The 27,583-nt window shown below is 47.7% G+C and overlaps 1 protein-coding gene across 1 annotated transcript in view; it reads right to left on the reverse strand.

Annotated features, from left to right (window-relative positions):
• Positions 1–27,583, reverse strand: part of TCF25 (transcription factor 25) — a 1,148,081-nt gene that overhangs the window by 231,050 nt on the left and 889,448 nt on the right. Inside the window, exon 15 of the mRNA XM_069635563.1 lies at positions 20,296–20,386. Within this exon, the coding sequence (XP_069491664.1) occupies positions 20,296–20,386 (91 nt within the window). The remainder of the gene's footprint in view (positions 1–20,295; positions 20,387–27,583) is intronic.

Genomic DNA, 27,583 nt, shown 5'->3' on the forward strand with positions numbered 1-27,583 from the left:
CTCTGCCAGGTCCTGAAGGCGGTCATGAAAGGTTGTAACGGATGCTGAGGGTTCATCGTCCTGTGCGTCATTGTCCTCATCATCGTTCATCGCCCCCCAGCCTTTCACAGACTGAGGGGAATCCGGGCCCTGGGACACAGGTGCCAGCAGGATTCACCCTTAGGTCCGGAGCCACAGACATGTCCAACAGCTGTTGAGGTGGAGGTGTTGGTGGTACAGAGCAGGTGGAGGGGTTAGAACAACTGGTAAGGCCTGGACCAGGGAGGAACCGGCACTGGAACTTGCAGCGCTGGAGGACAGGGAGGAGTACCCTGAGGAGGGGGCCCGGGCGGCGTCACCTGCGGGATGACCTCCTTCACAATGTCCTTAAGAAGCCCGTTCATCTGAGGGGAACACATGAGGAAGAGGTAGCTATAGAAGAAGCGGTCCTCGCAAGCCACCAGGTCCCTAGGGGCCTGGCCCTCCAAGGCGCTGCGCCTCCGCTCCTGGTCAAAGCGCCTAGGCACCTGGTGCGTGTAGCCGTAAGGCTGTGATGGGTAGATGTATCCTTGAGGAGACCAGAAGCCTGCACCATAGGATCTGCTGCTGCTTCCAGAGGGAAGGGAGCTGGGATCATCCTGCAAAGCCCATTCAATGGGTGAAAGCACTGGCAGGCCCTGAGCTGGATCCAAGATGGCCGCCAGCCTGGCAGGATCCGCAACGTGCCTCTCCGCCATTTTGAAGCCTTGAGCCATGCCCTAGGTGGGAAGGCGCGTAGGCCCTGAGCTAAGAGAGGCCTTGGACAAGGGAGGATACAGCTCAGGTCTTGCACCTGAAGCAGAGGCGTCGACCTCAGAGATCCCTCTGGTAAGCGCTGAGCCCTCAGCCGGATAGCCGGTAGTCGTAACGCCCTTACTTGCATGCTCCGGTAGGCTGGACGCTCTTGGCACCTGTGCCGTCAGCCGCATTGGATTGTGCGGAAGACAGACTCTTGGAGATGGCCCTCTGCCATCCCTTACCCCCTGGGGTAAAAGAAGAGGACAAACTTAATCGCCAGTCTGAGGACAGCCTGGTAGGCCCCTGAGCTCCTCACCTAAGGAGCCGGTAGCCAGGACAGCCTCAGGCCTGCCCCCAAGCACCCAGAAGAGGCCCCCGGATCCCTTGGCTTGGGAGTCAGTAGTCTTAGAAGCCTCGGACCTGCCAGAACCTGAATTTGAGGAGTCCCGGGGAGGAGTTGCCGCACTGTGGAGCCGTGCTGAACAGACAGCCTACCTTGTCTTGACGAGAAGTCCTGCAGACAAAGGAATTAAGGTGGGGAGGAGTAGAGTGTGGAAAATATCCCTTCACTGTGACAACTGATTCTTGTATGTCCTGTGAACGAGAGCGCTGCAAGCCAAACATGCGTCCCATCGGTGGTCGGGCACCAAACACTCAAGATAGAGTGCATGAAGGCCCTGAGGCCGGGAACGAGCTGTCGTATGAGGCATATCTCGTCAATCCTCCTGCAGCCGACATACGCCGGGGGAGTCGAGGCACAGAAGGGAAGTTAAATAAGATTGAAAAAACAAAACGGGGAGCAAGCAGAAAGCTAAAACAGACTTGGCGCTGGCTGCCAGGTCCGGCACCATCCGACTGAGCTGAGGTGCCGGAGGGCAGGGCATCGGGGGTCATTCCTGCGCCTGAGGATGTGCGCTATACCGAATTTAAGGGAAAGCTACATTTTTCGCTGCCAAAGGTTCTGGTACCGTCCCCATGTTGGGGGACACCCACACGGAAGGAGGAAAGGGGACGGGACGTATGAGTATGCAATGACGTATGAGGATGCAATGTGCCTCTGAAGTCTCAATAGGTATCTGCCACCTGTGACAAAGATGTATTTCCTTCACTTCCAAATACTTTCCCTCGCAGTGTTCAATTCTCTAGAAGGGGCAGGGTTTATAACTCTGCTTCTGCAGCAATACATTAAGTGCTCCTTTTTGGGCATAAGGAGGGCTTTATCTTCGTGATTTCACTTTGGTTCATTTCCCTGAAGACAGGGCCCTTTGACAGAAACCCCAACTGGCCCCATTTGGCAGTCCACAGACTTAGGACACTGACTAATTGGGGATGATCCCTCATACCACCCCAGGGCCATCATTCATTAGCTCCAGGAGTCATCCGCAGCATTGGTCACCTCACTAAATGTCACCAGTGTTAGGCAGAGGACTTCATCACATATCTCCCTCTCTTCTCTCTGGTCACATTTTAGCCTTAGTTGTATTGTAGGGAGGCCTGGTTTCCCACTTGGTCTCTGGATTTATCCCCTTCCAGAAAACCCTGTGGCCACTCCCCGGTTTGTGGGAACCAAGCAATCAAGTGTCTGTCCTTAGCTGATGAATCTTCCAATTTAGATAACCTCCTCATGACCCTATCAAAACTCTGGGGTCCAATCAGTTCACATGGAAAATGCTGAGGGGGTAGGAGTGTCTTGCAAGGGTGGAGGCTCCTTGTGAAGCAGGCCCCCTGAAAGAGTGTCCTTGGAGGGCATTTAGCAGCTATCTAGGGAGGTAGAAGGCTGCAATGGTAGGGGTGTCGAAGATTTGGGTGTTTTCAACGTCTGATTTTAAAAGTGTGACCGGGACATGCCTTTTTAATAAGTCCCCTCATTTTGGACGTGTTAGAAGGGGCGTTGAAGCGCCTTTCTACGCATGCCCTTCAGAGCATGAAAGGAGGGCCTTTTTAGGCACGGTATCTGAAACAGGCCTGGTCGGCGCCTGTTTCGGAGACCCATCGTGCGGCAAACGCAAACGCAAATGCGATGGCCCAGAGGATAGGGGTGACTTGGAGAACCTCTCTGTAGACACTGTGTGGCTCTGAAATGTCAACGACTTCGTCGACGTTCAGCCGTGGGGTGTGTGCTTAGTGTGGCGTGATGTATGTGTGCCTTTGCCGCTGGGTGATTTCTATGTCACAGGACTGCTGGCCTGCTTGCTGGAGTCGGGGGCTCACACATGGGATTCTTTTGAACCCTGATCGCCCTCAGCATCACTTAGGATGTCGATGCTGCCTTCACTGGATTCCCCTGCCACATTTATGGAGGCCTCAGCCTGCATGACGTGGGCGGTGTAGCGTTTGGTTCAATGGTCCTTCGAGGTTTTAGGGCGGAAAAGCCTGCAGGACCTGCAGTTCTTTTCGGGGTGATGCCTTGGTATTCAGTGGTTGCACACTTTGTGCGTGTCTTTCCAGGGGTATTTCCTGTTGCAGGATGGCTAGAACTTAAATGGTGTGTTCTCCATGGTGAGTGGAAAAGGCAGCATAGCAATGAAATGTAATATAAGGGGTCAGAAGTAGCATTCACTAAGAAGCAAAGAAGTGTAAAACCTCCCTCCACTCCCCCTACGGTAATGGGCTGAGGCCCTGTGAGGCCCGAGTAGGCTGCAGTCGTCGTTCATCAAGGCGGTTGTAGCGTCGCTGATGATAGAGCCGCCCGTCGAAAGCCGCCGAAGCAGTTGTTAGTGCGGCGGGTGATGGGAACTTGTAGAAATAATGGAAAGAAAGTCCAATATTAAACTTTTGTAATCAAAGGAGTTAGCCAGAAGAACTCCACAAACTATCGACCAACCACGATGAAGGACCTCAACACGTGTAGGACCATGGGTACAGTAGATGTCATACTACGAATAGTATTAATAACACGCCCAGTCAACGTCCCTGATCCAGTATCTAGACGCGTGAGGGATCTTGGGTACAGTGGACGTCACACTAGGGATAGTATTACTGGCACGCCCTGTGTCGACGCCCATTTTCGAGTTTCGAAAAACAAACTGTAATACTCCGCAGCTTCCACTAGATGTCGGCCTATGCACAGCATGTGATCTAAGCAGATTCCACAAGCCTCAGAAATATATATATATATATATATATATATGTAGGAAAGTTAATTTGAGCCAAGTCACACAACGCCACCTAATAGCCATCGCTGGAGGTTCACCTCCAGTTCTGAGCCACAACAGCAAGGCATTGAGGGTATGCAAATTGACTCAAATGCAAACCTTTTTCTCCAGGAAATAGTCTTTGTCTATGAGGGCAGTGCTATTTAGACAGACATTTTGCAAGGCTGTCAGGAAAACTATAGACCTGATTTCACCCTTATTAGGGACCAACAGTGCAGTATAGTCCCGACAGCCTTGTGGTTGGAGCATTTGGCCATGTTTTCACAACACCGAGAAAGTTATGGTGGGTTTAAAAAGGTTTGAAAAGGATTCCAAGATGGCCGCCGCCCTCTGAACACCGTATCCCCGGAGCTCCTGCCCTGTACGCAGTCCGAAACGGCTGATTGAGAGTAAATAGCCCTCTCCGGCACTCACACATCAGTTATATCGGCGGGGAGTCGCACCCAGCGTGGAAGGGGAGCGTGCCGACAGACCGAGGGGCCGCGAAGCGGAGAAGAATTGTGCCGTGGTCGGGTGTCGGCGGTGGGAGAGGCAATCATTGCTGTTGGAGCAGCTCTCGGGCGACTGCCGCTGCCCGTGTTGGAGCTGCCTAGAGTGGCTCCCGAGCTTCGATGCGCCTGCCCTGCGGGCCGAGGGGATGCAGCTTGCGGATCCGGCCAGCCGGTGTAATTGGAGGGTAGGGGAGAGCCAGAATGGAGGTGTTCGCCGTGCCCGCTCTCTCTGCGGCGGACGGTGGAGGAGGAGTCGGCCCTGCTGTCTGAGGTGCGTCTGGCGGCCCCGGCCGCTCACCCTGACAGCGGCTGGTTCCCCTGCACGGCCCTTGGATAGCCGGCCGTGGAGACTCTCTGCCTGGGGGTTTACACTGCCCCGTGAGCCGGGAGCTGTAGGAGGGATGCTTCGGCTGGTCGGGGAGGAGGAGTTGAGCCGGGCGGAGACGCCGCACACTCTTGGAGGCCGATACGGAGGCGGCCGCACTTGGATAGAGCACCGGCTGGAGGCTCGGAGAGCCGTGGAATGGAAGTATGCTGAGCTGCAATGAGCTGAGTAGCCCTCATTGATCCGTCTCCCAACCTTACTTTAGCTCTTGCCGCTTCATTCCAGCGTTGGATTGCGGCGGACGGCGATCCCCTCCTGGGACACCCTGAGAGAATTTTGGCTGGATATTGAGACTGTGTGGCCCTTGTAACTTCGGTGGGCCAGCTCTATGCTTTGGCTGTGCATCTGCTGGGGGATGGAGAGGGAGCCCCAGGCGACGCTTTGACGCATTGGAGCAGGAAGTCGCTGGCCCGGGGTGAGGGGTCTGTGGCTTGTCTGGACTCGGTCTGTGGAGGGCCCTCAGGCCTGGGGGAGCTGCAGTCTGTGTCTGCCAGAGCACGCATCGATAACAGCAGGGAGCTGGAGTGGGCGAGTGGGTGCTCCGCGGCCTGGTGAAGAAACACAACGTCCTCCAGGTGGAGGGGTGCGCGGGTGCCCGCTCGGGAGGACTTGCATGGACTTAGCATAGTGGGGAGATGGATCATCGAACCTCCTGCTTTTTTGGTCGTCGGGAGGCGGAGCGAGATTTCGAGTTCTCCGAGGTGGAGGCTAGTTCTGGTGGCCCGCCATGTCCAGGAATAGGCTTCGTGACCCCCCCTCGGCCTCCAAGAGCATTCCGAGGGGTCGAAGAGACCTCCTTGGCCAAACTCTGGGCCAAGGACCAAGACCAGGAAACCCATCATCGGAGCGAACTCTCAGCGGAGGATGGCGAGGATAGGCAAAGCGAAGTATCTCCCTCTGACCATCAAGATGGACATTCCTTGGCGAAATGGTGGATAAAATTATGTTGGCGAGCCAAAAACAGATGGACATTTGAGGGAGGACTTGGCTGAGGGCCTGAAAGATATAAAGCGGGATGTCCGCAAGGTCGAAGAGCGTGTAGATACCAACGAACGGGCCGTTCAAGAGTTGACAGAGGATGCGCGCAAAGCGGAGAACCTACTGGAAACATTGGCGCAGGCTACCCAGAACTTTGAGATTCAAGTGGAGGATCTGGAAAATCGCTCCAGGAGAGGCAACATACGGATCAAGGCATTGCCAGAATCCATGCAGAATGAGGATCTGGCGCAAACCCTTACGGCTGTTTTCAAAGATCTCCTTGAGGGGGGCACAGCTGCAGACTTTCAGATCGAAAGGATTCACCGGGTGGGCCCTCCCCATTCGGAGCCAGGTGCTAGGCCTAGGGATGTTCTTATGGCCTTCCACAATTTTGTGACAAAAGAAAAGATCTTTGGAAAAGCGAGGGAAGCTGGGCATATATATTACAACGGTGGTGACATTTTTTTATTTCAAGATCTATCCCAAATAACCCTCAGCAAAAGGAGGCGGATGCAGCCAGTTTTGAAATTCTTACAGGAGAAACAGGTCAGGTACATGTGGCTCCATCCTTTTGCGCTAGTCTTTGTGTGGGAAGGTCAGCAACGCAAAATCACGACATGTGACCAAGGCATGGAAATGCTGGGTATTGAAGATCACTCATTAGCAGACCAAGGAGACCCTCCCGGTCACGACAGATCAGACAAGCCTTGGGAGTGGGCCACGATCAAACGAAACGGTCCAGGAAGCATTCCACCTGGATGGCGGACCACGGCTCACTGGGGGGGACCCGCCCGCACACTCAGTCTCCCTCTGCTGATACCCCGGGTGGAACTGGGGTTTTGCACTCATAGAGGCCCAGCAAAGGAAGTCCGGGGAGGGCACCTGTAGCATTCTTTTGGTTTCAGCTATTTGATAGCTAATGCATTTATAAGGGTTCAAGACAGGGTGGGGAGGGGGAGTGTGTCTTGGAATGGGATTGGGATATCCTGCATTGGGGAACACTGGGTTACTTTTGGGGCTCAGCTCTCATCTTTTGGAGATGAGGGGGGCATGTTGCCAGCTGGGCCCGCCCAGGGGGTGGTTTGGGTGTTGGGGAAAGGGATGGGGGGGTTTCTCAGGAGCAGAGAGAAAGACCGAGCAGATTACCCTACAGCCCCTACATAAGAGGCCAGGTACCACAAAGCGTGAGAAGCACAGCGTACTGGGCCTTGTTCTTCTGAGCAGCATCTTTATTTAGTTTGGACCAGTTGAGGATATTTTCGTTAAATGTGAATGGGCTCAATTCTCCAGTTAAAAGGAGAAAGTTAGAACTCTACATACGAAAGGAGAATCCACATATAGTTGCCTTGCAAGAAACCCACATCTAGACGCGAGATCAATGGAGGGTTAGGGTTTGGGGATATGGACGGCTCCATCAGGCCACGCAGTCATGTAAGAACGGAGGGGTGATTCTTGCCCTGAAGGATGGGCTGGACCTGTCGATCAAATCTATACTGAAAGATAATCAGGGAAGGTACCTGGCGTTCCTGATGGAGGGCAGGGGAGAGGTATATACCGTTGCTACGATGTATGCACCCAATACTGGACAGCATGCCTTTCTCCAGAGGTCTCTTGTCCGTTTAAGAGACTTTGCCCTGGGGCGTATAGTCTTAACTGGAGACTTTAACATGGCTTGGGATCCGTCCAGGTATAGAAGCAGATAAGTATGGGGTTTGGCGGGCAGGCCCTTGAGGGACCTTAAAAAGAAAATCCAGGACTTGGCCTTAGTGGACGCTTGGAGGGAAACACAGGGGGAAGACAAGGGATACACATTTTACTCTTATGTCCATAGAACCCACTCCCATATTGACTATATCTGGACCTTGGCCTCTCTCCTGGGGCTTATCGCAGAGCTCTTTCTCTGCCCCATAGCGATATCGGACCACGCCCCTATGACATTAATCCTCCGAAGACCGCGGGGACCTCCAGGTCTGTGGAGATGGCGCTATCCCTCGGCACTGTTTAAGGATCCGGTCCTGGATAGGGAGCTGGAGGAATATGTGGAAAAGAATGCCTGGGAGGATACTTCTCCACAAGTATGGTGGGATGCTCTTAAGGCCACGATAAGGGGGAACATTTTGGCAATTAAAGCCAGGAGAGAGAGGGAGCTGAAGAGGAGATTGTGGGCGAGAGACTCAAGGAAGCAATGGCAAGGTTGGCCGTTAAGCACACACCGGCCGCCGCTAAGGAAGTTCGTACATTGAGAGGGCAATTGAACCTTATCCAAACTAGAGCGGCCGAAGGTAGCTTTCTACGTCTGCGACAGATACATTACATGAAAGCCAATAGGGCTGATAGGCTGCTAGCGCAAATGTTACGGAAGAAAGAATAGCGCAAGACGATCTTGGCTATAAAGGGGAAAGGGGGGGCGAGAGATTCACAGATATCATAGCAATAGAGAGGGAGTTCCGTCAGTTCTACTCTACCTTATATATGTCAAGTACTCCTGATCCAATATTGCAGCAGGCCTACCTGGATAGAGTTGATCTCCCGGCCCTCTCGAGGGATGAGCGGGATCAGCTAGAGGGGGAAATAACTACTGATGAAGTCAGGAAAGCGATCTCCGAGCTCTCTCCAAATAAAGCCCCGGGGCCCGATGGTTTCATGGTCGAGTTGTTTAAGAATCGTAAAGAGATTCTAATCCCTCACCTAACTAGGCTTTTCAATTGCGTTGGCTCGTGCGGTGTCTTCCCGAGCTCCATGGATGAGGCCAAAGTAACACTTATATATAAGCAGGGCAAAGATCCAGAGGAGTGTGGATCTTACCGACCGATTGCACTCATAAATGTAGACGCAAAGATCTACACGAAGCTCCTGGTGTCCGATTAGTTTCCCTGATGCCCAAGCTGATACAAAACGATCAGACAGGCTTTATAAAGGGGCGTCAGACGGCTGATAATATGCGGAGAGTGATTCACTTGGTTGAGAATGTGCGGAGAGTGATTCACTTGGTTGAGAAGTCTCAGATTAGGGAGATCCCAGGCCTTCTTTTAGTGGTTAATGCCGAAAAGGCTTTTGACCACGTGGAGTGGAGCTTCCTGTTTGCCACTATGGTTAAGATGGGGTTTGGGCCTAAATTTGTGGCTAGAGTAAAAGCGGCCCATCAGAGTCCATCCCTTTGGTTAGTGATCAATGGGCGGATCTCGGAACCAATGCAAATTGAGAGGGGCACAAAGCAGGGCTGTCCTCTGTCTCCGTTACTCTATGTGCTCCATTTGGAACCTTTCATAGAGGCGATAAGAGAGGACGAGGGGATAAAGGGCATGGTGTTTGGTGGACGAACCCATAAGGTAGCCGCGTTTGCAGACGATATGTTGCTCACACTGACTGACCCTATGACATCACTAGCAGCGCTGCAAGAGGAAGTGGATCACTTTGGGCGAGTAGCGGGACTGAAGGTGAATACCAATAAGTCGGAGGTCCTAGGCCTGAACCGGTCAACAGCTGCAGAGCAAAGTATTAAGCAGGGCTACGCCTTCAGGTGGTCATGCGGCGGACTTAGGTACCTAGGGATCTACCTTACCAAAACAGTGGAGGAGCTCTATCGAGTGAACTACCTCCCACTGTTGGAGAGAATTAAGTCCAAGCTGATTTACTGGGGCCCATTGTACATCTCGTGGTTGGGGCGCATTAATGTTCTTAAACTGCCGGTGCTGCCGTGTTTGTTATATTTTTTTGCCGCTCTTCCAGTGGCGGTCCCCGACTCCTTCTTTAGAACTCTTCATACTCTTACTAACCCATTTCTTTGGTTCCGCAAAAGACCCAGGGTGACGGCGATTCTTATGAGGACTCTCGCCTGTCGAGGAGGACTGGGGAAACCCGACTTTAGAGCTTACTACTTGGCGGCTCAGGTGAGGGTTCTTCGAGATTGGCAGGGGGGCGACCGGGGCAAGCCGTGGAGACCTATGGACAGGGCAGTAGTGGCCGGAAATCTGGAGGGAGCACTTTGCCTCCCGAAAGCGGATAGACCTCCTCAGATGTACAGGAGCCGAATCACTTCGACAGTAGGGGAGGCTTGGGATGTAGCAGTCGAGAAGGCACACAACTACCTTTCCCTCCCCCTACACACCACTCTATGATAACCTGCAATTCTCACCAGGTTATAAAACCTTGGCATTCGATGACCAGTACCTGGGGGGGTGCCGGATGATTCGGGATATGTTTGAGGGGGGATAAGCTGAAGGACTTCGAGCAGTGTAAGACTGAGTTCAGGTTGAGGGAAACCCACAGATATGGATATATGCAACTGAGGCATTGGTTGTCCCACCCAGACCAGAAACAGGCAGGCACACGTTCCTTGACTCTGTTTGAGAAGTATCTAGATACACATGAGGGAGACAGGGGCCTCATAGCATCCATCTACAGGGTTATTAAAATGGGAGAGGGCATTCCACGCAGAGCATACATGGAGAAATGGGAGGTGGCCACGGGTGTTGTAATAGATGAGGAAGAATGGCAGGAATTGTGGAAACAAATCCCGAAATTAACTAGATCTATCCAGACCCGGGAGATGTGGTTGAAGCTAATCCATCAGTGGCACTTAACTCCAGTCAGACTTAATAAAATGTTTGCGTGCACCTCGCCGCTGTGTTAGAGGAACTGTGGTGAGCGAGGCTCGTGGGCCCATATTTGGTGGGATTGCCCAAGGTTGGTTGATTATTGGGGGGAGTATCCATCGTGCCATTGAACGGGTACTAGGTATCACGCTGAGTGGTAACAGAGGTCTCTACATGCTAGGCCTCAATCGGAGCCTGCTGGAAATCCCCAGGAAGTTGGGTCGTATAGTATACGTCACTATGATGATGGCTGCAGCAATGGCACTGGCGCACAGGTGGAGGTCAAAGGAACCCCCCCGTGAGCACGAATGGGTGGCGAGAAGGTGGCTGGGCGTGGCCATGGAATGGCTTTCACACTCCTTACAGGGTCAACATGGGAAATTTCTGTCTGGCTGGGCTCCCCTGTTGAACTTTTTGAACGAGAGAGCACGTAGAGCCTGGTGCCCTAAAAGCATGGAACTACTTGGCATCATACTCCCTCAAGAGGACACTGATCTAGGAGTGGACTAGAGTCTAAAGGGAGCTTTGCCTGAACTTAGATATGATGTTACAATCTTATTTTACCTGGTCTTTATTCCTCTACTACAAAGATGTTATGACTTCGATACTACTGCTTCTGAGATTCTGGGGGGTGGGGGGTGGGAGTTTTCTTCTCTTGTTACATTCCTTGTTCTTGGTTATTTGACACTGAATGGTTTCCTTGCTGTGTTCGATTTCTATCTCTTGATAAATATCAATAAAAATTAATTAAAAAAAAAAAGGTTTGAAAAAAAACCTTTCACCTGAAATGTGAAAGTAGGAAAGTTCATTTGAGCCAAGTCACAGGGTCTCAGGTTTTACAGACTCTCTTGGGGTCAGTTTCATTGTGGTCCACTCTAGGTCTAACGGATTCTCACACAACCGTGGAGTCTCAGGTTTTGCACCCCTTCTTGGGATATCTGCCCGTCCAGTTTCTCATGGGCTATTTCGTTTCTCAGCCTCTCTTGGGCTCTTAGGTTTCTCAGGCCTTCTTGGGGTCTTTGGTTTCTCAGTCCCTCTTGGGGTCTTTGGTTTCTCAGGCCCTCTTGGGGTCTTTGTTTTCTCAGGCCCTTTTGAGGTCTTCGGCTTCTCAGGCCCTCTTGGGGTATATCCTGCCCTCCCTCATCCAGGTTCTGTGGATGCACCATTCACCTGGTTTGCTGTGGCGGTGTTCCTCAGGGATGCCGTCTCCTCGGCAAATGCAGAAGTGGCATTGCAGCTTCTCCTTGGTCTTCCGTATCGGTTTGCAGTTATCAGTGTTTGGCGTTGGCTTGTAACAGTACTTCTGAGTCGGTTCATGCCGGAGCCGGTCGACCCCTTTCCAGCTGAGCTGAACGTTATCAGCTACTGCCTTTCTTTCAGGAGGCAGTGCTCCATGGGCTTTCTCGCCCCTCTACGCTGTCTGCGTGGGACTGTTCCTGGCTCTGCTTCGAAGGGGGACGGAACCTCCTCTGCATTAGTCTGCAGGTGTCAGTCTCTCTTGCTTATTATCCCTCTTGATGACAGTCTCAAAGGACCTTTATGATCCTCCCAACAAGGAAATGGAACAAGCCATTGATCTGGTGCTTCTTTCAAGTATTCACACAGTGGTCTCGTGCAATCCCCATGTAGCCAACAAAGGCAATTGCTTACTGAGACAAGGGAGGGTAACACATATCCCTGCTAAGAGATGGCCGATCCTCTAAGGGTGTGCACCCTTAATGGGAACCCACTAGCCCTGTCCCCTAGGAAGTGTTAAGCTTAGCTAGCTCATCTCTCTAGTCCCAAAGGGGTTGTTTCCCGTGGCGAGAGGGGATGAATTTCCTGGATTTGTCACATGCACAACAGTTTGTATCCACTGGATCTGATAGAGGAATGGATGGATAGGCCCGAGCCACAGCTTGCAGTACCCTGGAAGCTACCCTGATGGCCAATTCTAGAGTCTGTTGGAGTGGTTGCACATGCCTTTACAGGTTGGGAATTGAAGAATTGTTCCAACAAGATCTGTTCTGTCAACATTTCCATGTGTTTCTTCCCCAGCCTTTTTCCAAAAGGAACCTGGTCTGACAGGACATCTGGCAAAGGTTTTTTTGTGAAAACAACTTGACCTCATAATAATTTACTATTGATGCTACTTTTCTCATCCCAGCCTCTCTAGGTTGCCATCTCTCAACATGTCCTAGTCCGTTTGTCCATCAGCGTTTCATACTAGATTGGCCCCTAGTAATTCACCATTTAAGAAGGTGGCAACATACTGAGGGCAGCTTGTCCGCTGTCTCTGGGCAGCCGCTGCTATTCTTGAAAGGAGGCTGCTAGTTCACTGTGTCTGGGGCTGAAGTTGCCCCAAAAATGGTAGTTGAGCAGCCACCATCTTTTTAAGGATGGAAGTCAACATCTGTATGCCAACGCCAACCTGAGCTCCTACATCGTCTTGCATATCAGATGTGGGGGTTGTTCCATCACTGCTGGCATCAGCGTCTTTGGGTTGATGACTCCAGGTTGTCGTGCATGAACAGCTCCATAGTAGGACTCCAAGAAAATGTTGGGTACTTTTATCAGCTGTAGGTGTGGGGGACGTATGTGGCTTCCACTAAAATTATTTGGAAAAACAACAGGATGCTTAACAGGCTTATTTAATACTTGCAAAAAGTACCTGTACTCCACACAGGTTCTGTAGACAGATATAACACAAATCAATTGTTGAAAATCAATGTTCCTGTATGTCGCTGTTTCGAGTCGCTTATCGCTTTATGTACTTTGCACTCTGAAATAAGCTGCAATGAGAATGGGCTGTGTGGCTAGCTGACATACCCTGGAGCAGATGCGGAGGGAAGGCAAGAGTTGGCATGCTGCAGCTTACTGAGATCGTCTGTGCACTCTCCCCACCTGTCACCTAACCCTGGCGTGGTGAGTGCTTTGCAGTGCGAATCTCTCAGAAATGGTGTGTCCTAGGGCCTTGACACATGGGTTTCATGGTTTTTGAGTTGGGTTCCTCGCGTTGAGATGCTGAAAAAGAGCTCTGTCCTTCTACGACCACATTGATGTAACACTGATTTCAGGCAACCGTCTCATGTGTGAAAGGGCTGAAATATGGGGAAGGGTGTCATCAAAGCTTGTGTTTTCACCTTCTCTCAGTGACCTACAAGCCACAGGGTATCAAACATCCTTCATATAACATCTCTGAAGTAGCCAAAGACTTGACCCAGTGACTGAATAGGTGCCATGCTTATCTCAGTGTGGAGAGGAGTCCAAGCTACTGCCTTCTCTCAACTCTTTCTGTAATTAGAGCTGGGCTCCTCAAGAGTGTTGGTTCAAAAGCAGCTCTTCAGGAAGCTGATGTTCCCTGTAGAATTAAACCATATGGAAGAGGTATGTCATGCCATCCTCATCTGTATCAAGGAAATCAGTAATACTTTGCATCTGTGTTCGCCTATCATGGTTTAAGTTTCTTGAGCCGTCATCCTCTTCAGGACTGGAATCCCACAAATTCCTTCAGAAGGGCTGTAATGACGTCGAGACAGAGCATAGATCTGAGCGATACCACTGAAGCTGCCTCCAGTGCGACCAGTGAAGATGATGCTTGTGGACAAGATGATAATGAGCCGGTGCCATCAGTGACACTGAATCCAACACCACAAAAGAGGAGATGCATGACATCTAAGTAAGGTGCTGATGATGCCTGCTTTTCTGTAAGCCTTACCCAGGTACAAGCCCTTAAGGGAGCAGTATCAGTGTCTGAATTGTCCTTGAGGGGTAAATAAGGGACAGGTGAGGTCGCAGTTGCTTGGTCAAAGGCCTTGAGGACAGCCTGTCTAGAAGACTCCCATTCCTCTAGCATGGAGGAAGAATGTGGCAGTGGACTTCTCAGTTACTTGTAATTGTGCAAGGTCATTCAGTGCTTCTTACAAAGGAAGAAGATTGGGTCCAGGAGAAGGTTTCTCACCCCTTGAGAGATTGGGTCTTCTTTTTTTCTGGTTTCCTTTTCTTACTTTCCTCCCTCTTGGGTTGGTGCCCTGAAGAGGGAGTCTCAGAGGTTGACTTTGACTTAGATGGATTGATGGGAGTTCAGTGGGTGCACTGCCTGACAGGACCAGCACTCTGAAGTTTCATGATCTATTACAGACCGAAAAGACAGGAGTTGTATCAGTCTGTCACTGATGAAATGAAGAACAAGGTTCTACGTGGTGACTAGAAAAGTATGACTAAATAGAGTTTTGGAAAACCGGTTCCTGTGCATGACTGTGGAATAAAGCAACTGGTGAAAAATGGTGCTGGTAGCTTCGACTACATGTATGGATGACGTCACTTCCGGCAAAAGATGGTGCCAAGAAGTTGTGGTGTGGTCTGTCTCTCATTCTTTCCAGAACAGATTGCATCTGGGGGGTGTTTCAAAAGATGAGGTCTCTGTGGAAGGAATACACTTATTAGAAAAATGATGCATTTCACTCTCTGAGATGGTTAATGGATTAAACCTTCCTCCTATAACTTACTCATCTTAGAAATATGTCCACCTGGCCTCAAATATTTTCTGTCAATAGAGGGTGGACTGCGGCTCTATGTAGTGGTGATGCCCATCACTCCGGATGCAACATCATGCGTGTTACATAGAGCCTACTGCACACATTACCTCATTTCCACCTGCCCCGCCTCACACTTGGCTGAAAGAGGTGAACAAGCTACCAAAATTGAGGATTATGTTGGGAGAATGAGGACAATGTGGGAGGGAAGGACGAATCCATCCGAAATAACATTAACGCAAGTAATTTGTTCCTCCAATGGATTACTTCCTACCACAGATTCCTCATCTTCTTAGAAAGACTCAGAAAGCTGGATACAGAACTTGAAGTAGGGAGGAATGCAATAATCTTTGGAGCACCTCACAACCAAAGCTGGTATTCTGGCCTGAAAAAGAATACAGAAGTAATGCTTGGCAAACCGTTGCAGAGAAGACCACTTAGCTGGCTGACACACATCCAGGTCACGGACACCACTCTGAAAGGCAGAAGTAGGTGTCAGGCTGCTGGTAATAGGCCCAAAGACCTTCAAATATTTCTTTCTGGTCACACTGTAGCACTCAAAAGCAGAGGATGATTCATCTGGACAGGGTCTGCTTATTAACAGATCTGCCAGACTAAGCCCCAGCATTCACAACCAATAGCTGGTCAAGCTTCCCGTTGCCCCTGATCCTAAAGACATAGCAGCTAGGCGTGATGCTCAGGAAGGCGTGAGCCGGCTGTGGACCTACGCCCAAAGGAGCTCGCTATAAGGACCTGTCTGCTGCTGTCCGCTACGAGCCACGAGAGAGCGGAACGTAAACCTGCAACTCCGGTAACCGAAAAGTTGCCCGCTACACTGAACTTGGGAGCTAAGGTAAGCGCCTCACTCCTGTTAACATTGGCGCATTCTGAACTCCCACCATGGTTGCTAGATATCTAGCTGTTACTCTAACTAGCTTGTTGATTGTTCCATTTATAAGCCATTTGGCCTGTCTGCACAAAATTTGAATCTAGCTGTTGCACTACCTAGACCTAGCACGTACAAATGCCTTCCTGTTTCAACTTGCCTGCACTGAAAATGACTAATTAACTTGGTGATTGTTCCAGCTATAAGTTATATTGACAGTTTGTATCAAACTTGTATCTAGACGGTTGTGCTCTGCTAAATCACACCAGCCCGTACTATACTATACTAGCCAAGTTAAATCCAGCCTGCCTGCTGGCTACTACCTGCACTGCTCCATCAAAAGGAAGCTTGCCTATCCGTGCATGCCACCAGCACACCGGAAGTAGCTATGTGCTAGACTACTAGCATAATTTAACCCGTTCACCCTGTAAACCACATAGACTAAGCTGTACCCACCTAACTGCTTGTAACTGCCCTGGGGGCTTACTTGCACAAGCTCAGCTAACATCTACCATCCCTCTAGCATCACGTCCCAACATTGCCTCTGAATTATGCCATCCTGGCTCATCATCAACATCATCATCATGTTCCCCTTCTGTGTCATGCCCAATCGCACGCCATGTAGTAGAAACAGCTACATCCCATTCAGTAATGGTCTAGCCAAGCTTAGCTGCCCTAGACACCACTCCATTCCCTGCCCCACACCCTTCCTGCCCACCTTGCATCCTTTCCCCCACAGTGCCCCGCGAGACCACACTGCTAAAATTAGCGTCACATTAGGTAACCCACCACCCAACCTCGCTGACCTCACCAAAAATGCCTACTCTGACACCAACCTGAACTCATTCAAAACACCAGAACATCGCCCCACAACCTACCCCAACCTCATTACCCGCAACAACAGACTAGGCTGCAGACTTCTCACCTTACCTAGCAAAATGGCCACTAGTCCTACAACCAAAGACACCAATACAAATATCATTGCAAACACAGTGCCACTCAAAGGAGCCTTACTTAATGTCAGATCCCTTGTTGCTCACTCCACCAAAATCGCCGACATCATCCGCTCAGCAGATCTGGACTTCCTTGCCACTACAGAAACTTGGCTTCATGCTGCAGCAGGTCCCTATCTAACCCTTGTGGTTTCTGACAACTACTCCATCCTCAGGGCCGACAGACCTAATGCTCGCGGATGAGGTGTAGCACTCATATTCAAATCCTCGCTTAACATTAGATCTGTTACCTCCCCTCTACTAAATTCATGCGAACACCTCTCCATCAAAATTCAAACTACCCCTAAGAACACTATCACCATGGAACTAATATACAGAATCCCCGGCCCCACAGGTACCTTTGAGGAAGATATAACCTCCCTCATAGCAGAGAAATCTAAACCTCTCTCACAAAATATTATTCTAGGTGACTTTAACCTGGGATACAATGATCCTCACGACATCCCTGCATCCTCCCTTGCCAATGTCCTCTGCGAACACAACTACACTCAGCTTAACACCCTACCTACACATCAGAAAGGCAGAACCTTAGACTGGCTCGCTGGCCACAACTGTAACATTATCTGCAAGGACCCCCAACCACTTATATGGACTGACCATCTCCTACTATTATTTGACATTAGCACTAATAACCCGCACCACATAAAGTGCCCCCCTGCACCAGCATGTCTGACTAGAAACAAGCTCAACATTACCGTTGAAGCCCTCATTCCACTGGTTCTACCCACCCTAAACATGATCCCCGACATATCGGACCTCAACCTACTAGTAGACCCCTACAAAAACGCCATGACTAAAGCTATTGAAAACGTTGCCCCACTAAAACTACGTAAAGGTAAACCCAGGGCCCATCTTAATTCTTGGTACACACCTGAACTTAAAATACTAAGAAATAAGAAAACTAAAATGGAAACCCTTTGGAAAACGAATCCATCAGAGGAACACAAAATCAATCTCACAAATGCATCCTCCGTCTATAAAAAAGAAATAATTCACACTAAAAAGGAAGCTTACAATGTAAGAATAAGTAATGCAAGTTCCAGTGCTAAAGAACTATTCACCATCTTGAAGGAGCTAGAAAACCCTAATCCACCGACGGACATGTCTGTGAAGGACCAACTATGGTGCACGAGCATCAAAGATGCCCTCGCAAATAAAATCACTGGCCTGCAAACGAAAATTGAAAACAAAAGACTACAACTCTCTAATAATAACCCCCCCCATGCCTAGCCTACCCACTACCTCTAATACTAACCATGGCTTCACCTTCAAAAAGGTAACCGCACTAGAAGTGCAAAAAATTATAACCTCTCTCAAACCGTCAAACTGCAAAAGGGACAGCTGCCCCGCACAGATTATAAAAGATGCAGCAAGAGACCTCTCCCCATTCATATCCAAGCTTATAAACGTTTCATTCTCCACTAAGTACCCAACAATTTGAAACAGTGATGGGTCCTCCCGCTTCTAAAAAAACAGACCCCGGACCCAGCCATTCCCACTAATTACAGGCCTATCACCACCGTTCCCTTCCTGCTAAAAATCCTTGACGGAGTTGCTTACCTGCAAATCCAGAATTACTTAGAGTCCAACCAACTACTTGGATTGCGTCAATCTGGCTTTCGACCTCAACATGGAACAGAAACCGCCCTTGTTGATCTCAAAAGTCAGATTGACGACATTAAAGATAAGGGCAAGGCTGCCATCCTACTCCTCCTAGATCTTTCATCAGCCTTCGACCTGGTCGACCATAAAATACTCTGTAACCACCTCTCTTCTGCAGCCCATTTCTCCTCCTCTGCTGCCACATGGATATAGTCCTTCTTGGCCAACAGAACCATGAGGTTTTTTTCCCCGGTGGCAGCAGCAGACCCCATCCCCATCACTTGTGGTGTCCCACAAGGCTCATGTGTTTCCCCCACCCTATACAATATCTTTACAAAGCCTCTCTTTGATAAATTGGATCGTCTGGGTGTCACCTACACAAACTACGCGGATGACACCCAGATACTCCTCACCATCTCTGGCAATTACAATACTGATGTTACCAGGATCAATTAAATCTTCTCCGTCATTCAGGCATCGATGGCCACACATGGCCTCTGCCTGAATGACGAGAAGACTGAACTGCTCATTGTCGGTTCACCGAACAACTTACAAAAACTGAGCCCCAACTGCTCCAATATCATCATCAATAGCAACACCATCCCTGTCGCCAAAAATGTGAAAACACTTGGCTTTTATCTCGATGCCAATATCAACCTCACTAAACAAGTTAACTCGACTGCCTCAGCCACCGCTTATACAGGAAAACTAATTAGAGCCTGCAGACCATTTCTCTCAACTAATAGCTACCTTACGCTAGCTAGAGCTCTCATACAATCTAAGTTAGACTACTGCAACAGCCTCTACCTAGGTGCCAACCAAGCGATAATCAGCAAACTCCAAGTCCTTCAAAATAATGCGCTACGAGCAGCTCTAAACATACCTAGGCGAGAGCACATCTCTGCCACCAGAATCACATGCATATGGCTCCCCATCCAACAAAAACATCGATCTAAAAACCCTCTGCCTCACCTACAAATCTCTCAACCAAGTAGCCCCCCCACCTTACCAACAAATTCACCATGAAACCCTCCATGAGAACTACTAGATCCCCCAACACCCTATGTCTCACAGTGCCCAGATTTATTTCTAAAAGAGCCAGAGGCTCGAGCTTCACTGTCCTCGCCTCCCAACTCTAGAACGCCCTGCCACTGAACATCAAGTCGTCCAAATCCTTCCAGTCTTTCAGGAAACTTGCCATTGGGTGGCTACTGACAAAAAGTCAACCTTTAAGCTAGACCTAGCTACAACCTGTACATATTGTACATGCCTCATTTATGTCATTACTGGATGTATTTCCCTCCACTGTCTGTATATTCTGTATATAACCTTTGCCAAAGTATCACTGCTAATTACCATGTACTGTGCCTTGTAACTTGTACTAAGCGCCCTTTTACTCCCGGGTCCGGAGCGCTATATAAATAAAATGAACAAACAAATAAACAAACTATGAGCCTTTTTGGGTTCTAGACAATGGAAGCTCTTTCATTGCCTTATATGGATGAGGTGGAAAGAAAGTTAATCTTCAGTGACAGCTGTACGTCCGACACAACACTGGGAAAGAAGGAAAGTCCCAGTCTCAAGACTATTTCTACTTGGCAACAAGGTAGGGAGGTTTGACAGCAAAGCCTGGAGCTCTCTAACCCACATAGTGGCAGTGATGGCCACAAGGAAAATCATTCCTTAAACATAAAAAGAGGTGGAGGAGGCACATGACAAGAAACATGACAAAGAAAAAACAAATGTAATACCTAGATGAGGGCTCTGCAATATGAATGTGCAGAGAGTGGCTATTAGTAGGAGGGGAGTCAGGGTGCTGGATCATAGGTGGGATAGAGATATGTGGCAATGAAGAAAGTGGATCAGCACGGAACACAGTTGCAGTTAGGTACACAATTTCCTTATTTTGGACTTTCTCACCAGAGGCAGCGCAGCTGCAGCTTCTTTAATCTCGGAGAGGATCACATGACGATGAATGTTCCTGGGAGCACTCTGATAACGGACTTTCCTCCTACGAGGACAAAATGAAAGAACAAAGACGATGGTCAAAGTAAGCTTTTCTAAAACAAGAAACATACAGTTTCCAGAACAACCTTTCAACATTCTTCCCAGTCTTTTCAGCTACTAGGCTGACATTACAGCAAATATGGCCAACAAACAAACTCACTGAAACACAATCAATGAATCAACAGTACAGTTTAAAATATACGCGACAGTTAAATCATATAAAAGCATGTAATAAATAGGAAATGGGTAGGTCCAGCCTTTAACACATGAAATTAAGTATTAGTTTGTTTTAGTTATGTTTTTCTGTGTCTATGCATGCATCAATGAATGCAGTTATAAGACATGCTTAATTAGAATTCCAAACACCCATCACCACCTGGCTTTTAAAAGCCATTACACTGTGTGTTACATTTAGTGCATCAGGTTTTATGTTATCTATTCTTGTTTAACAATTCAATTAATATTTATCCCTTTTCAGAGGTCATTTTACTATCTATATATATCTAAATGTATGTTTTCTTTACTATTTGCAACTACTGTTTTCCACAAAGGAAAAATGTACACTAGCATTCGGATGCATTTAATGGGACATACCTTCTCCTGCAGATCAAGCCAAGCTTAATTATCCATTCAAATAAACGGTAAACTAGTTGCTTAAAAACATGCAAGACACACATGGAGATGTGCACCTGAAAAATTTGCAAAGATCCATCAACACATTCACTACAAGTGAGCAAATAATTCACTGATAGGGAAGATTCTCTTTTTGAAGTTTTCTGTCCATTGACATCCATGGATCCCCCGCCCCCACCACATCTTCTTGCTATCATTAGATTCCCGCCCTGACTTTTAGCGATAAATAGAACAAATTACTTACCTCCCAGTAATGTTTTTTCTAATGGATGTTCCTCCCACAGCTTCCTGATCTATATTGTATCCCCAACACAGCTAATCTTCTGAAACCAGGGGACGCAGCCTAACGCCACTTTATGCCCGGTGCACGGACAGCTCAGGTCCAGTATATAGTGAGTCACCATGCCCCGCGACCTCAGGTTCCCACTGTTCCTCTAGCACTCTGTTACAGAGGCCCAGCAGAACTTTACGAAGCTGTACAAGCTATCTGCAAAGTGAGGCAGGGAGGTAGGGCGATTAAGGGCGATTAAGAATCCTTGGGAGGAACATCCATCAGAAGGAACAATATTGGCAATTAAGTAATATGTTCTTCCAATGGATTATTCCCTCCCACGGATTCCTCATCTATGACAGAACTCCTATAGCAGTACATGAATCTGGAGGTGGGAGGAGAACAAGAGCACACCACCTAAAACAGAAATCCCGGGAGGGCAACTCTGCTGAAGCAGGCAACCTGCCCGAAAAGGTAATCCAAGTAGTAATGTTTGGCAAACGCGTGCAGAGAAGTCCATGTAGACATTTGGCAAAAGCTCAAGACACAGACCCCCTCTGCTGAAGGGCAGAGGTGCAGGCAAACCCTCTGGTAGGTTGATCCTTGATACCTTAAGGCACATCTTTCCCAGCCAGATAATAGCATTCTGAGATGCAGAGAATGATGCACATCGACAGGGCCAGTCCCATCACAGCCATGCCCACGTGGGCATCAGCATAATCACAAAAAGCTGATCATCTTTCCTGACGTCCTTTGTCCGAGTGACAAAGAAGCTGAGAGTCAGCAGCGGGTCAAGCCGATAGAATTGCTCCTCGGACTTGGAAGGATGAAGTGGAGGAAAAAATACTGGAATATCGATCTTTTTTTAATTTGTTTTTATTGTGATATGGTTTTGTAAGTTTAAACCTTTCAAACTATTTTTATCAACAAATATAACACATTATTCATAACATCCATAAGATGAATACATAGATACATACTAAAGAAAAGAAGTGTGGATACACAGATAAAATTAACGCCAATGCAAAAAGAAAAGACTGGAAAGGAAATGTGAGGATCAGAAGAGCCACCATTTAAGCCGTGGCTGCTTTTGTTGGTATGTAGCAATTAGTGATACAACAATGACGACAATCCTTCAAGAATCCTAAAAACTTCCGTCAGAAATCTGTGCAAAGCTAAGACCAGTGAAACGCCACCACCACACGTTAGTCTAGCCCAAAACTTTACCCCAGTCAGTTGGTTCCTTCTCGTACTACAGTTTTATTGTGATGAATTCTGGTGCTAGTGAGTTTCGGACAGGAAAGAACCAAAGGTTTGAGATTTCTGGGGTGGACGTGCATCTGCATAATCTACAATGCAATGGTCCGGTCACTTTGGTTTTACAACTGCCTATTTATTTATTAAATTATTGGTCACTTGTAAGGCGCTTATACAATTATCAAAACTGTTTCAAAGCAGCCACAGGGCAATCAGGATGGGGACAGGGGGAGATAGACAATGAATTACAGCAGTGATAAATAGTTAAAATTACAAGTACACACAAATAATGAGAATAAGGGAAGGGGAGACGAACCTACTATGCCTTGTGAGTGTTCAGAACGTGTAAGTGCAGAGGGGAGGGGGAGGGAACTATACGTTCTAAAGTAGGCAGTTGATTTAAATGAAAACGCAAGTACAGATTGCATACCTTGTTGCAAGGGAAGAGATAAATACATTTTGGTACATCTTCTCTTTTCCTCTGAAAAATGGTGCTGTCTTGAAGGTACTAAAGGAGTCTAGGTGATCTATTGTGTTAGACTAGTCCATGGTGAACAGTTTCAGCTTCGTCTTGGCCTGTCTAGAAGTGAGTCCCTCCTCTAACAATTGAATGCCATTTAGGAGACCACAGATCTTTCGATTAAAATATCCCCCAGATCAATGTACAAAGAGTTAGCTGGAGGGCATATTATTTTGACGTAGCAGGATTACTGTCCCCAGAAGACCCTATATTGTAAGGAAATCAACCCAGTTTCGGTCTTAAGACCACGTTTGGGATTGACTTGGACAAGCCAAGGGTTTCCTTCCAGATGACTCCCTGCAGAGTACTTAGATACGGGCCGAGGTCTGTCATCGTCATGTCCAGACCATATTAGATAATCGGTTCCACTTTGGCCAAGTAAAAGCGGAGTAGTGGAAGAAGCGAGAATGTATACAACTGGTTGTGTATTTTTTATAGCTGAGATATTAGGGGCCGAGATTGGCCATCAAAGAGGCCTTCCACTAAGATATAGGGTATTTGCAGGTAAGATTGTAACCCAAATATCTGATAGAAGAACTCTTTCCAGTCTTTGATCTTCCACCTTCAAATACTTGATTTTTGGTCTGGTTTTTGTTGTCAAAATGATGATTTGGATTTATTGCCCTTAACCTGGAGGTTATTCTCTGTAGCGTATTTAAAGTCAAGCTTTCTCTGTAATCCGATAGGGATCTTGTCAAAGAAGACCAGATCGTCAGCAAAGGCTATCCAGTTGAGCTTGAGGTGGCGTAACTTGATCGGATGATATAATAGGTTATTTATAATGTTCTTAATAACCAGAGGTTTCCAAGCGTGGACCCAGGGATTGAACCTGTGCTGCTCCATGTCGTCTTGCTTCCAAGGCAAGCATGTTGCCCCTGAGCTATCCTCCCGAGACGGATGAGTGATACCCTGTGACCAGAGACTGTCAATGTCACTAATGAATGCATTAAAGAGGGCAGGAGTCAGGACACACCCCTGTCCCAGGCCCACAAAGGTCTTGACTGCTCCTGACACCATACCCTCCCTGGTCAACCTGACTTTGATGGAAGTGCCGCTATGCATAACTTCAACAGGTGTACCAATTTAAGCGGCACACACCAAGCCAACAATTTGTTCCACAGAGTAGTTCTACTGACTCTGTCAAAGGCACTGCTTCTGTCGATTGAGGCGATCTATGTACTGACACGAGCCCTTTTTTACAGCCACCTGAAGATGGGCCATTATGGTAGCATTTACAGCTGTACCCATACAGGGCCGGAAACCCACCTGGTAACATGTAATGATGCCTAGATGTGCAATCCAACTATTTAAATGCCTCAAAAAGAGGGATGTGAAAATGTTTTTTGTTTCATCTAGGAGGGCTATTGGCCTGTAATTGCTGGGTTCATTGCTATCTCCTTTTTTTGTATGGGGATAATTATGTACTCGAAGCATGGTGGAGGAAGACAGTGACTGGCGAAGACTGACTTGAAGAGTGTCTCGGATCACTCAATCACCACAGGGGCTAGGCCGTCTGGGCCTGCCGCCCTAGACGCCTTTGCCCTGGAGATCACCCATAGAAAACCTTCTTCGGTCGAAGGACAGTCGCCAAGAACCACAGTCCCGGTTCTCCTGCAATCTGAGTGTCCCAGTCAGGTTTTACATACTTGTCTAGATAATAGTCTGTCCAAGACTGTGCAGAAACAGGACATGCCAAATTTGACTCCAGTATGCCCACCTTGTTGTTCATGAGGGCCCTGAATTCTGCAGTGTTACTGTTTTTATGTTTTTAAAGGATTTTTTGGTTTTCGTTATTATGCATTTCTATTTTTAGTGTTTTAATGTAGTTCTTATATCCATGAATGATAAGCTTCTTTCTGTTTCTAAAAGCTTCAGGAGAGTGATGTTCGTGTGTCAGATCTCTCAACTGTTTCCTCTTACACTTTTTTGCGTCTGCAACCCTTACATCAGAAGTATGTAAAGGTTTTTTGAGACCCAGTGGCATACCCTTTTCAGTTAGTTCCTTTAAACATTGCAACACTCTGGTGTTGAATTGGAGTGCAGAAAAGAGATTAGTTGTGACATCACCTGTTAAGTGTGCATTACTTTATTTCTAAAACGCCAGGACAAAGCCCATAGGCATAGAGGCACAGACAGAAAAACATAAATAGAACAATTAGCTAGTCAGGCAGTTGAAATCAAGAGTTCATCAGGGACAGAAAGACTTCAGTCTGTGCTTGAAGATAGTTAGAGAAGGGCAAGATCTGAGGTCCGGAGGCAAGGTATTCCACAAGCGTGGAGACGCTACAGAAAAGCACCCATCTGACACTAGAGCCAGCTTAGCTTTGGGGGAACACAGCAAGCATGAATTATGTGATCTCAAGGCCTGCCTAATCAGGAGCCACGAGAGCTGGTTGGACTTTTCCCATACAGACAGGAATTGGTAATACACAAAGCCCTGAAGGTATTCTGTTTTTCAATGGGCAGCCAATGTAGGGACCTCCTAGCAAGTGAAACGTGATCAGAATTTCACAGCCCCTTGACCACCCGAACAGCATTATTTGGCACCATCTGTAAGTGGTTTACTTCACCTTCCCCTATGCCCAGGAGCAGACTAGAGCAATAATCAAGGCGAGATCAAATGATGCCGCACGCCAAAGTGGCACAGTTGGATGAGTCAAGAAACGGTCTGATTGGGGCTAGGATTTTGATATAGTAGGAGGTGCTTGATGCAAGGCTACTGATGTGGACTCTCATAGTAAGCTCTTTGTCGAGAACTACTTGCAAGGTCTTGACTTTAGTGAGTCACCAGAGTACAGTCAGCAATTTACAAAGAAAAGTAAGCAGAGTCCAGTTTGCATAGTTTAGGTGCAATGCCGACAATCATAATTTCGTTTTCGGCATTGTTAAGTGCCAACCCGTTACACAACATCCAGGTATGAATGTGGTTGTAGGCGGTGTTAATAGTCACAGAGTCCTGAGTATGATTGCCTGAGAGTGGAATAAGGCACTGAGTATCATCTGCATAGTTGGCATATATTATGCCTTCTGAGTCCAACAACTCGAAGAGAGGCAAGGTGAAGATGTTAAACAGAGTTAGAGACACACAAGACCCCTGTTGTACACCACACAACAGCACATGGCCATTTGCCATGGCATCCTCATAAACAGTGAACCCAGGAAGAAGCCTCACAGGAAAATGAGGCATAATCCTGCAGTCTAGCCACCAGAATAGAATGATCCACCAGATTGAATGCTGCAGTAAGATCCAGGAGCATCAAAAGGGCACTTTTTCCTTTATCGCAGCATTGAAAGATGTTAGATTTCAGATCCAGCAGGGTGGACCCAGTACTGTGAGAGCTTTTTAAGTCTGATTGCTTTGGGCCTAGAATATTATGTAGTACTCTTGTATTTGTCCATGGGCAGTTTTGTCCATAATCGTCAATAGAAAAGGTGTATTTGTAATTGGGCAATAATTACCAGCTGAAGTAGGGTACAAGCTGGATTTTTTTAGGAGTGGATAAATCCAAGCCTATTTTATCTCCGATGGCACATAGCTCTCCTAAAAGGAGGCATTAACAAATTTGATGAGAGGGGCGAGTAACACGGCGCATGATTTAACGATGGAGGCCGGGCCGACATCACGTCTGCAGTTAGTTGGTTTTATCATCTCTAAGATATCCTACATGTCATTTTCCACAACATTGCTGAACTTAAACTGAGGCAGAGAGACAACCGATCTTCTGCGGTTGTACACAGGAGAGCAAAGAGCCCAGGCTAGCCGTGATGTCACCCTTGATTTTCTCAATGTTATGCAACATAGCATTCTGAATTGAGGTACACCAATGTATGTCCTTCACAATTGTGGGAACAAGAGGGTGGGGGTCTTCCAACTCCCTCAAGATTTTAAACAGTTCCCTGGAATCGGAAGTTGCCTCCTTAATTCTTTTGTCGTAGGATATTTTTTTTAGGTGTGCAGTCAAAAAGTCGAAAACATTATGTCGAAAGAAATAATGTCGAAAAAAAAAGGCAAAAAAAAATTCGAATGTTTTATTTTTTTAATTATATGTTTATTTTGGCTTCTGAGAGTAAAAAAAAAGGGTAAAACACAAAAATAAAATAAAAAAGGGGGTTAGGGGGAAACCCCCTATTTCGAACAAAAATCCATTAAAAAAAAAATGCGCATTTTTGTTTCGACACTATGACTTTCGACATAATGTGATTTGATTTTATCACTATAAACCTTTTTTTGCTATGCAGATGGCCATTTTGTATGCCTTAGCTGTGCACCTGTAGCTTATTTTGTTCCCTTGGGACATGGTCTTGTACCAGATCCGTAGAGTTAAATTTTTCTGGAATTTTAGCTTCTGTATTTCAGCACTAAACAGTTTGTTTACAGCTAGGAAAGAGCATGTCATGGTATACGGCAGCCAGCTCCGCAACTGACTTGTAGTTTGCAAGATTGTCTAGAAAGGGGTTACAGAAAGGTAGCATAGAAGATGGGGTCAATTTCCGCAAATTACGACATCACTTTTAGCGGA

Source organism: Ambystoma mexicanum, chromosome 1q, assembly GCF_040938575.1.
Source record: "Ambystoma mexicanum isolate Mex_15411 chromosome 1q, UKY_AmexF1_1, whole genome shotgun sequence".
NCBI classification, from domain to species: domain Eukaryota; kingdom Metazoa; phylum Chordata; class Amphibia; order Caudata; family Ambystomatidae; genus Ambystoma; species Ambystoma mexicanum.